The sequence below is a fragment of the Calypte anna genome, chromosome 3, assembly GCF_003957555.1.
Source record: "Calypte anna isolate BGI_N300 chromosome 3, bCalAnn1_v1.p, whole genome shotgun sequence".
Lineage (NCBI taxonomy): Eukaryota > Metazoa > Chordata > Aves > Apodiformes > Trochilidae > Calypte > Calypte anna.
The window spans coordinates 86,855,245-86,868,021 of record NC_044246.1 but is presented as its reverse complement, the minus strand read 5'-3'; the positions used below and the strand labels follow the sequence as shown (position 1 = coordinate 86,868,021).

At 38.1% G+C, this 12,777-nt stretch overlaps 1 protein-coding gene across 1 annotated transcript in view; it reads left to right on the top strand.

Annotated features, from left to right (window-relative positions):
* COL19A1 (collagen type XIX alpha 1 chain) overlaps positions 1-11,810 on the top strand; it is a 174,085-nt gene extending 162,275 nt beyond the window's left edge. Inside the window, exons 44-50 of the mRNA XM_030447493.1 lie at positions 79-114; positions 272-316; positions 1,585-1,755; positions 2,660-2,726; positions 4,591-4,746; positions 11,280-11,357; positions 11,589-11,810. Of these exons, the coding sequence (XP_030303353.1) occupies positions 79-114; positions 272-316; positions 1,585-1,755; positions 2,660-2,726; positions 4,591-4,746; positions 11,280-11,357; positions 11,589-11,725 (690 nt within the window). The 3' untranslated portion in view covers positions 11,726-11,810. The remainder of the gene's footprint in view (positions 1-78; positions 115-271; positions 317-1,584; positions 1,756-2,659; positions 2,727-4,590; positions 4,747-11,279; positions 11,358-11,588) is intronic.
* The last annotated feature ends 967 nt before the right edge of the window (positions 11,811-12,777 follow it).

Below are 12,777 nucleotides of genomic sequence, written 5' to 3'. Positions count from 1 at the left end.
AATTTTTTTACTCTTTATAATTTTAATATGCATATACATAAGCATATTTATTATTTTTTTTTAAATCTTTTTTAATAGGGAATCAATGGAAAAGATGGATTGCCAGGCCCTCCGGTAGGAAAACCCACTTTTACATACTGGCATGTTTTATTCTTCACAGATACCTTAGCTGTTAATCCCAGGCAGTTGCTTTCAGTTTTGCTAACAGATGAACATACAACAAAACCTTTAAGTGATATATTTATCTTTTTTTCAAAAAATAATTTTTTAGGGTGCAGTAGGAAGACCAGGAGACAGAGGACCCAAAGGAGAACGTGTAAGTCCCTTGTTTTAATAACTTTTTTTTCTTTTTACTGAGCATCCGAGCACCTCATCAGTGCATATTTTACAGGCAAAACCAAGAAATTAATTCTCTGTGAACTTCAAGCAGTCTCTTAGACAGCTAAGTGGTGTCTCTGAGACCCAGCTTTAAGGAATTAGAATTGAATTGGCCTATGTATTTAAAGGAAAAACACATTTTATAGGCTGTAAGACCTATTTGAATGCCTTGCAAATAGTACTGTACTGTACACATGTACACATGCAGCCAGAGGAGGAGGCTGGATCTCCAAGTGCATGACCTGGAAATGTCCTGGCAGGGAGAAAGGTGTTGAAAAAGTCTGTGGGAGAAAGACACAGCCTTAAGTTGCTTCATCAGAGTGGAACATGGTAAGCTTCAGGGTAAAAGGAGGTAATGTATGTACTCCTCTATCATTGGTGGCAGCGTGAATACATACATACATGTAGCTGCAGCTATAATTGTAGATGTATGCCATATATATGGTCATAGATGCTGGGACCTGCCTTTGCTTCTGGGATCACTAGCAAACGCGCCATGATTTAAGTCTCTCTGCATAGAGTTAAAAAAATAATAAATATATGTGTATATACATAAAAAACCACACTGTAGGGAAGGGATGCCACTCAGAGGGACCTTGGCAGGCTGAGCAGGTGGGCCCATGCCAAATTCATAAAGTTCAATAAGACCAAGGTCAAGGTCCTGCATCTGGGTCGAGGCAATCCCAAGCACCATTATAGACTGGGCAGTGACTGGCTTGAGAGCAGCCCTGAGGAAAAGGGCTTGGGGGTGCTGGTGGACAAGAAGTTCACCATGAGCCATCAGCATACACTTGCAGCCCAGAAAGCCAACCAGATCCTTGAGAAGAGAAGCGTGGCCAGCAGGTCGAGGGAAGTGATTCTCCCCCTCTATTCTGTTCTCATGAGACCCCACTCTGGAGTCCCTATCACAAGACTGACATGGATGTGCTGGAGAGTGTCCAGAGAAGGGCCACGAGGATGATGAGAGAGCTGGAGCACCTCAAGCACTCAAGTGCATTACGGAGTCAAACTTCTTTTTCTGTCATTGACTTCATTGAAAGCTGTATTTTCAGAGACAAGGGTTAGCCTCTAAAGTCAGCTTCCCTGCATGACCCATAAAATCTGTTTCTGAACAGGGAAGAATTTTCTTTTCAGCATTTGTGAGTAACTCTTCCTGGTTTGTTCCTCTGCCTGCAATAATTTTCTTTCTGCCTGTATTTCACACAGGGAGATCAGGGTATTCCAGGAGACAAAGGTCCACAAGGCGAACGAGGGAAACCTGGCCCATCAGGAGAAAAAGGAGATGTGGGTCCTATTGGACCACCAGGAGATAGAGGCTATCCAGGATCACCAGGTCATCAAGGCCCCCCAGGTTTACCAGGACCCCCAGGATTTCCAGTAAGTAAACACAAGTTTCACTTAGTTGCTTCCGCATTTGGATGACTTGAAGACAGCATGTGCTGATCAGTGTAAATTCAATTGACCAATACCACTGTATCAGAAAAACTAAGAAATCTCTGAGATCATTCCATTTTTCAATTAAGAGATGATATGGGTGATCAAGCAGTTATTTTTAATTAATTTTTCTAAATATGTGCTATGGATAAACTTTAATTTATTTCTTTAGCTCCTGACAAATCAATATGGCTCCTCAGTACTGTTAATTTTCAAGTTTTTTTATAAGTTTAGGAGCTAATGAGTCTTTGCAACTGAAAAAGAGGCAGACAAAAATAATTCTTAATAAGAGAGGAATCAGCATTTTATAAGACAGTGAAATGCTGCCTGTCACATATATCTTGGTTTGTCTCCCTGAGTGCACAGACACGTTCTATGATCCTAGTTACAGATTCTTTTTACCCTCAGTCAGATAGGGCAAAGCTCTAACAACCTTTTCCAGTGAACTTAGTGACCCTGTGGTTTACATTATTCAGCTGTGCATCAAAGCTGTTAATCTCTAGTGGGGGTGAGAAGTTGGCAAACACTACGCAAAAAGCAGGTAAATCCTAGGAGTCTCACTGGGCATCCTTCCTGTCTTATGCAAATTAATTTCTGTACACATAACATACTGATCATCTTGAAAGTTCAGAGTTCACTTTATCATACTAGTGATTTTTATAATATTATTATATATTTGCAATAAATGTGCAGTTAAGTAAATAACATAAATATATTAGAAATATAGTTCTTGGTGAAAGCTTTATATTTTTTTAATGGTAATTTCAGGAATTTTCTATGTTTCTAGCATCATAAAATGCTTTCTGTATGTTTCTTCTGATACATATAACTTTCTTTCCCTCATCAGGCTGATACTGTTTCACTTGAAGAAATAAAAAAATATATCAAACAAGAGGTTCTTAGGGTTTTTGAAGGTAAGAAAATGAAGTATTATACAACTAAACATAGATCTTAACTTCTGCTCTAAATGCTTTACATTCTTGCAGCCTTTCTATACCTATCTTGGCATGTCACTTCACTTTCATTGGATTTAGCAGCTGCCTTGCTGCTGTAGCTGTTTAACTGTTGAACTGTATATATATGTTCATATATATACAAATATGTTAAAACCATTATAAATCATAGTATCTGTTAACCAGAGTATTTCCTCATGTAAAACATCAGCATTAAAAGGTAGTTTGCTACAAATCATAGTAACTAATGTGTATGTATCATTGTAGATACAGATATGTATCACATTATTGCAGTTAGATATGTATCTATGACATATCATTAAGACACTGAGGCTTTACTAAAATGGAGACATAATAGAGCATTAGATAGTAGAAATATCTAATAATTTTGGCCACTTAGTGGTATCTAAATGAGTAGAAGGCTTGAGAGCTTTCAGTCATGCAGGTCTAAACTGCTGTGCATTTTCAGCCAAGATCTCTGCTGAGCATTCAAGTCCCTTGCAGACCACAGTCTTCTGGCAAGTACCAGACTGATCTAAGGACTTTGCACTGTGAGCTTTCTTAGATGTATCCTTACTCTGAGAAGGAATTGTTTTTCTCCCTTAGTGTTTTCTTAGGGTTAAAAAGCTGTCACTCAAGTAGGTACCTTGAAGGTTCTGCTCAAACAGCTCTTAACAGTAGCTTCTCTTCTACTGCAAATGCATTTATTATGTCAGCAATATGCTTAGCTATTTCGCCACTATATTTGTGGATACAAAACCTTTTCTCTTTTAGGAATAAAAGAAATCATATAAAGCTTGAGACTTTTTAAATTGCTTAGGTACTTTTTCACTTTATAACAAGGCTATAATTTTGTGGATTTTCACCCCTCCCAACTGCTACCCCTTACTATGTATTTCAAGAACAGTTTGTTGGCTGAAGTTACCCCCTGTTCCCATCAAAATAGAATAGTAACAAGCACTTAATCTATTCATAAAAAGAAAGTATTGAAAGATGTGCTTACGGGGAATATTGGCTTTTATCTTCATAGCTATTCCATTTTCTAGACCTCACTAGTGTTCCCACAGATCTTTTATTTTTGGCTTTGTTTTGCTTTATCAGCTTTCTATCACCTTGCTTTGTTCTTGTTTGATGCCACAATTCTCTGTATTTTTTTTTCTTAAATCTTAAAAATCCACCACATTAAATACCTCCTAAATTGTGAAATGCTTAGTTAAGATTTTCAATCCAGTATAAATGAGAAAGATTAAAGGTACCTATTTTTTCTGCCTCTAAGAAATGCTGAAATATTACCAAGTGCACTTTACCAGCAGGAATAGTTCATGCTGCAGTCTCTGCAATTAATGTTTGCTTTGCACATATGGGTTTATTCACAACTGTTTTCAGGGTTTCAGCACATTCAAAGAACTGTTCACAGTATTTAAGCTCTGCTTTGTAGTTTAGCATGAATTTGAAACCTGAGAGGTAGCCCCTCATATGGGTGTTAAATACTAATTGTTCTGTCTTCATGTATTTTAAATAGTTTTGTGAACAGGAGTCAGAAGTACTTTGAAATACAGACATATATTAGTAAAAAGAGTAGTAATGGAAACTGTACTGCAAATTTGTTCAGATTATTTCACAGAGCAAAGACTCAGACATGAGTCTGAGTTGGAACTGAAGGCCTCAGTAGTTACAAGAGAAATTAATACCTTGACATTTAGAAGAATTAAACACCTTACCTCCAGAAACTAACTTTAGCTGAGGGGTTCAGATTTTATTTATTTTCCTGTATTCTGCTAGCAGATTGCTTACCCCCTTTTTCTTGTGTCTTTTCTTAATGAAGAAAGAATGGCTCAGTTTGTAACCCAGCTGAAGCTGCCTGCTGCCATGCTTGCCTCCCAAGCCCATGGAAAACCAGGGCCCCCAGGAAAAGATGGATTACCAGGGCCACCAGGAAAGGATGGTTTGCCAGGGCCACCAGGAGAACGTGGAATTCAAGGTAGGAATTGAAAACATGTTCCCATGTATTGTTTCTCAAAATCTTTATACACTTGCTAATGATTATTAAATAAGCCAGGATTACCTACCTAGATTCCTAATTATTAACTTATAAAGCTGTACTTATGTTTTTCCAGACTAGATCTAAATATTAACCCATAGTAAATGTGTGGATTTTACTGATTAAAAACTCCTAATGAGTGCATTTTATTCTAATAAATTCTACAGTTAACTACTGACAGTTATCTAAAACTGGCAGATATCTCAACTACTGTAGCAGTTTGGGATTTTTCCTCCAAAATACTTTAACAAAGAAGAAAATCTATGCCAGCACTCTGATTTAATAGGTCCTGTTTGATATGGAGGGAACACCTTATTTAAGAAACAAAATTTGATCTCAAAATCTGGGTGCTCTCAGCTCTGACCCTGAGACAACACAGAGGAAAAACTCAAGGTTAATATTATTCTTTAAGAAGCAGTGAAAACTGAAATATTAACACATGAACTTTTCTTACAGTGAGGTAATCCATTTTCACAAATCATTTTCAGAGTAATCAGCTTTTCACTGTACCCCAAATGGCAATTTGTACATTGCAATACATTTGGACAGCATAGGACTTTCATTTTACTGAACTGTCTTTCACTGCAAAAAATCAGTTTCAAGGGTTCCAGGCTCCATGTAACTATGCTCTACTGCAGAGTCAGCCTCTCAGAGATTAAAAGGAAGAGGAAAACATAATAAAAGGAAAAGGAAAACAGAATAAAAGAAAAAAATAATTTGTCAATTATTAATACTTTGTGGGTGGGTGATATGTAATTTGCAGTTTATCTGTAGGTAGTTCTTTATTATCTTTTGTTAGTTTGGTCTGCTCTGGAGTCAGAGCAAGTCAGACTGGAATGAAGAACATGAGAGCAAAGCTGAAGATGTGTGGATCCTAAAGCTATGAGAAGAATAAAGACTTACTAACACTGATAAACGCAAAACCCTGACAGAAGCTTGAGAAATGTGATGAGCTCAGAATGAGAAGAACAAGAATAAAGAATCAAGGAAAACAATGAAAGGCTTAGAATCATACAACAGTGACTTCATCATTACCTAAATATTCAGATCACTGTGAGCAGTCAACTTCAATGTCAGTGCCAGATTGTTCAATCGTGATGTATGTGGTGAATAGCCCCAAATGCTTCTGAAAAGGGGAACATTGTACTAGGTTTCATTTCCAAGCTCAAAGATTATAGTTATGCTTGAAAAAACAAACAAACAAAAAAAAAAAGACAAGGAAAAAAAAGGAAAAAAAAGAAAAAAAGAAAAAAAACCCTGATTTTTCATGCCTTATGCTTAAGTGAATGTAGTGCCCCATGTATGCAGGATTTCCATTTATTTTATTGACAAGCTCAATACTCTTTTTTTTTATTAGTAAAAGGTAAGCTAAACAAGAAGCATTTACTCCTCTGATACCTCAGAAAGATATACAGAATTATTCTTGCAAGGAAAGAAAACAAAAAGTGTGTCTTGCCTCCTTTTTGCACTCTTGAATAAGAGTCCCACGAGAGAAGCACACTTACAAATACCCCACATGCCTTTCCAACCTGTGCCTGTGCGTGTTACTGTTTTGTGTCAACAGTACAAAAATCAAATCTCCAAGCAGACTGAAGATTAGCCTCTTATGTTCCATCTTATTTTCAGCTATAAAAGACATAGCAGACAAGACTTCTTGGAGAAGCATGTTGCATGCATGGCTGGATGAGACTATCAAGGCAGCATGCTGTGTACACAAATGCCCAAGTCATAGTACACATTTGATATTCATTGATGGATCTTACCTATTATATTTCTTACTGGGGTGTACCCTAGACTGACAGCTCCAGGGTTTTCCTCTGTGCAGTAATGCACATCTGGGCTGGTACAGTGAAACAATTGCTTGTCCCATACAGCCTGTGAAAAGAAGTACTTTTGGAGAGCCACCAACAAGACCTCCATGAGCACCTCCAGAGCTTGTTTGTGGTGCCCCAGACTGAGCAGAGAGCCTGCTGTAGCCAGCCAGCACTCTGTGTCACTCTGTGTCCAAGGAGGTGCTTCACCTGTGGCTTTGCAGGGGTCCCTCCATTCACCTTGAGTGTGTGCACCATTTCCCCTGAGAACTGGTCCAGCATGACCTGGCTGGATTCCACCAGAGCCTCCTTCTGCAAGCCAGTAGGTAGAGATTAGTTTCAGAAGCAGAAAACAGACACTAATTACTGGAAGTGTAGGCATGGTCTTCAAGAAGTGTATTTAAGGAACTGATAGGCTCTTGGGCATAGAGTCCATTATTTCTGATGAAGTACAGAGTTGTTACTTGCTGATCTTCAGCAGAGTTGTTCTTAGCATACCTCTGGTACTTCCTAGTCATTCAGATACAACCAATTTTGGCTTTCTAGGTGGTCTCAATAAGGATATATTAAGCAAACAAAAAGCAACAAAGGATTGCAACTTAAACTGTGAAACACGCAATTGTAATTTAAACGGACTTCATATAATAGTGATTGGAAGTTTTATACATATAATATATATATTTCTTCGTAGAAAAAAATGTTTTATGGTATATGCATGTGAGGCAGTATAGCATCTGCTTAAGGTGGATCAGGGGAACTTGTTTACTCTGTATGCATTTTAGAGGATGCTAACATCTCTTAGAGAAACATGAGGTTGATTTCAAGACTTTATAGACAAGTTACAGCAATCTCACCCATTTGCAAAAAGCTTGTTATTTGTTAGAGGATCTAGATCAATTAACTCCACTGATTTAACTGAATTTTTAAAACTATAATAGTAAGGGAATTTTGGTTCATTAGATCAAATGCACCTTGGGATAGAGATCCTTTGTATTAACATGGCTATTGTTTTTCCTCAATAGAGAAAAGGAGTTCTCATCTTAGTGAAACTTCAGTGTTTCTATCAAATTAAGGAAGCAAAAGTTTTTAAAGGTCCTCATAACTTATGGTAGCCTCAAGGATTCAAATATTACAACTCAGGAAAGAAAAATACATGTGATGAACAGTTCCTTATTTTATTTCTAATCTCAGTTGTAAAATTTGTGTCTTATAATTATTATCTTGTATGGTGGGAGCATGTAGAAACCTTGGCTGACATCAGGAATCCTGATATCATTGGTTGTTGACCATACACAGTCACTCTTCTGAAACAGCTACACTGGTTTCAAACATTACCTCCTGTAAACTCTTCTTTGTGGTGAATGGTGAAGTTAACCTGGTTTACTTTGATTTATAACTCAGCTGATGCCTCTCAGCTGAGAGGGTTATAACACACAGAAGGAATTTGGAATATGCCCTGGTGGTAGATAAGAAGGTTTGGTCTTTGCACTCTTCCTGTTGCTTTGCAGTTATTTGTTTTTAAGAATGCAGAGTATTTGCACAGTAAAGCACAGTGGATTCTCCTGTCTCGTTATTTACTATTGTGGTAATGTGTTTTCCTCATATATGTATTAAAGAACCTCAGGCTTCTCTAGATATTGACATGTTAATTTCAGGTGCTGCATTATCCATGTGGATGGAAGAGGGTCTCCGTGGTATAGGTGAAATACCTTTTGGAACTGCTTAAATGAGAGAAATTTTTACTTCCAAATTTGTAGACATGAACTTGTGTCATCTACAGTTAGAGCTGAGGGTGTTGCAGAAGTGATGCTTCTGACCATGATGTTTGTGGAGAACACCAAACCAAGAGCTTTGTTTTAGCTATCATCACTCAACTATGAGAAGAGTGCTTATCTGAACACATAGCTGCTACATACTGCTATCAAGTGTATAATACCCATGCTGGGTATGTGTTTACAAAGTGCAACTTTTAGGTTGCAGAAACGAACACATTTTCTGGAACCCAAATTAAAGGCTTTGCTAACGCAGTTGCCTTTTGAGTTATGCAGGTTCCTCTTACTGGAATTGTAATTATACCAGTGAAAATAGACATTATCTTCTATATACCTTTACATATAAATCAAAATATGATTTAATTGTTTGCTAATATTTTCCTTTGACTGTATATGAGTTTGTCACTTTAAGCTCAGAGAGAAGGTGATATTGCCCTCTAGAAGTGTAATCATGGCCCGACTCCTGAGCAAAATATACCTCATGAAAAATAATTATTTTCTTTGTCAGAATTACACATGACATTGTTTGGGTTGTTTACATATAAGCCTGTTTAGCAATATGCTTACACCCTTTTAAATAAAGCCTTATTTTTAGAAAAAATACCTGGAAATTCTTGTATTAAACTTCAAGGTCAACAGAACTTACCTGCCTCTATGTACAAAGTGCACCTTTAGCATGAGTGTTCAGATACAGCCAGTAATGGCTTATACTACTGGATCATATATTTGCATTGGCAGGCTGCTCTTTGTCCTATTGTGGATTTTTTTTTCTTTATTGTCTTGAATTCCAGTGATATTTATGGAATCTTTCAGTCTATCTTAGTCATTTTTCAAGTATGATGTCTCAGATATCTGCAGTAATGGTTATCATGGAGCCTATAAATGATTTCTCTCTTTTCCCCACAACTACAGAAATGCAAAACAAATTATTAGTGGTAGCACTACTATGTAAAATTACTAGTACTAGGTTTGTAGTGAGAAATGTACTGTAACTATATATTGTAAACTAAGAAACATATATATCTAATAAATAGGAAATGTAATAGATTCTGTGGTTCTGTGATTGAGCTACTAAAACAGTAGCAGCTGCTATGCGTGACACAAGATTTTCCAAGCCAGCCAACTTGATGTAGTTCTAAATACTACTGTGATGATTAAAGAACAAAATCAAGATTCACAATTGAATGCAAACACCTGCATCTTCCTTTTTCTGAGTCTTTATAGCTCGTGTGCATACATGCCTTGTACAATTCTGCTTAACACAACTCAGTGGCCAGAACGTGTGATTTATGTTTGTTTCTCTGTGAGCTTTTAAATAGTTAATGATTTTTTTGTTATGTTATGCATGTCTCCCTGCATGCATTTTCTAACAATTATGCCTCGCTGTAATTTCCTTGTTGGGGTATTGACAAAAGAGTAAGATAATGGATGCTCTGTTTTGAATGATTACAACAGATAAAAGACTTTCTACCAAAGCATATAATGACCTTGTGTTTAAAGGAAAACTCGAATACCCTGTGTACCATTCTTACTGCATTGCATCTGTTGTAACAACCCTGAACTGTTACCCACAGCACTTGAAATAGTTACCTTCTGGATTGTCCTGTGATGTACCAGTGTTGCCACAGAGCACTGAGAAGCCAGCCTTTGCAATCCCTCTGCCAGTGCCCTTAACCTTCACCAGACATCAGGTGGATTGATACCACCACGCTGAGTGCTCAGCTGTGGCTCTTCTCTTTTAACTGAAATTAAATTGCAGCTCTTCACAAGAAAAAGTTATTGTGTGGCACACACAACACTGGAAATACACTGGTCCCTGAGGCAGAACAATTTCAATTCCAAATGTGACCAGAAGCTGGCAAATTAATCTTCAGTGTACATCACCTTACATGCCAACACCTGAGATGTTGGGGAGGGAAAAGAGTTTCCTTTTAAAGCAGGGTCTTGTGCAGGTGTCACACTTGTTCCTGTCTTTCATAAATTGCATTTATTTAAACAGAAAAGCTACTTTATTTAGATTGATTTTTAATTTGCAATATTAAGCAACATGTTATCACGATATCCATGGGTCCTTTGCTCTAAAGCAGCCATAGTGATTCCAGCAAATAAGAATTTTTCTATAGTTTAAGGAAAAAGACATGGGTTGGATATGAGTTGCATCCTTTGGGAAGATGGGAGCTATCTAGATAGATGCAAAGCTATGGTTTGTGAAGAAAACAGACAGACATTTTCAAGCTGCAATTAATAATCATCCATTGTTAACAATATACAGGCTCCTGGGCCGAAGTAGACTTTTTGTGCTAGAGCCCGAAATCTTCACAGACTTTATAAAAATGCCTTGTTCCACGTGAGGGCAGCTGTGTAATGCTGGAGAGAGAGTGGGTCTTCTCTGGCATAACTAAGCTTACGACTACCAGTTTACAGTTTTAAAAAGCATAGACAAAAAAATTAAGAGATAGCACAGATAAAAATGTAGACCAGAAAGGGCAAAGCCTTGCTCAGTTTGGGAGCTATCAGAGAAGGGCTGGTCAGACTCCATCTAGCCTTTGGTTGGTTCTTGACATCACTTCATCAAATAGGTAATACTAGGGAAGAATAAGCATTTGGTTCTTGATTAGAGGAACTTCAGGAAGGCATCTGAAAATCTTGAGGGAAGATCTGGCTAGAGAACATGGAAAGAGTCCTGTGGGAGAGGATGCAATGGTTATTGCTGGGAATTCTTGTGTTTTCCAGAACGAACATACAAACAAAAGAGCTTTCTCAGAAAACCAAGTGAGCATGTGCTTTTCCAATTACATTTGTCTTGATAATTTCATAGCAACGAGATGCACAGAAGATCACTTTTTATAATAAAAGGGTGCTTCTATTTTCCTGTCTTTATTCTGTACAGGTTATAGAGGACAGAAAGGGGAGAGAGGCGAGCCTGGAATCGGATTGCCTGGCGATCCTGGACCACCCGGCCCTGCAGGTACAAATCTCCAGTTTTATTTCTGCTATTGTTATTTATGAGCTAAGCTAACAGGCCTTTCTCCTTGTTCTCCTGCTGGTTTTACACCAGTGCCTTTCCTCCTGGGTTGGTGGCAGCACAAGGCCCTGTGCCTTCCCACAGATGAGCTGGGTTGCAGCAGTCTGGGGTGAATCGCGGGGTTCTGGACATGCTCTGTCAAGAACTCTGCTAATTCTAATTTTGTTTTACCAGCTGCTGGCCTGCCAGGCTCACCAGGATTGCCAGGATCACCTGGACCTCAGGGGCCACCTGGAGCCAACGGGAGGTGCAATCCAGCAGATTGTTACTACCACACATCACAGTCTCGGTCGCGCACCAGCGGGAAATAAAACCCCTCTCCACTAGACACTTGGGGTCACCATCACTTTTCACTCTTCTCAATAAGTTAATTTAACCTTTGATACATTAAGTGCATTTTTTTTTCCTCGACACTGCATGGTCTAGGGATTATTTTATAAGGCACAGAATTGAGCCTTTTGCTATGTTATTTGCAGTGTCGTAATTATGAATGGATGATATATATTTTCCAGAGTGCATTCCATGTGTTATGTTTCTCATATTTATTTTGCTTAGAGGAGAAAACGGGCCCAAAAATTTCCATAGGCTTTTTTTCTTCAAACAAAAAAATATTTTAGTAGAACTTAAGACAATATGTTTGCCTCGGTATGTAAGCTAGCTTTATTTTTCTTGCTGGTGGTGACGTTTAAGTGGAGAAAATGAATTTCCAAAGTTTTAAAGCATACCTGTTCATGGTGAATGCAGAACCTGGGCTGGAGCACTGGGAACTGCATTTAGATTAAATGTTCAGCTCCATCAAGGAGGCCCCAGCACACCTTCTGAACCAGGTCTGTGTCATGCACCACGAATGCTATCCACCATTTCAGTTACTTCCTAGATATCAAATAAGAAAAAAAAAGATGGAGTTGTAACTTCTCTGATTCCATCCAATGTTTAGCTTCAGACTGACTGGAAGTTCACCAGGTGTAGCCCTGAGAAGCATCTTTCCTGGCTGAATGTTGTCCCAGCTGAGAGCTTGTACATTCATCTGGTCATGGTTATGTACACACCAGATATTAAATTGCTCGGGGCTGGTGTTGACGTTCTTTATTGAGACCTGGCACATCTTCTAACTATTATGCAGACTTAGTAATTGTATCATCATTGTCTATAATCAAGCTATTCTGCCATTATGTCTGCTTAGAGCAAAAAAGACCCTTTGCTTTAGAGCAGAAGATGGTGAGAACACAGAGAAAAAGTCAAAGGAGGAACTTCACAAGCCTCTAATCTTACCAGTGGCACAGTTTTCCGCCAGAATAAGCTTGAGAAGAATATGGAAATAGTAACATTCAAAACTCACAGAGCCTAATAACTGGCTGCAAAA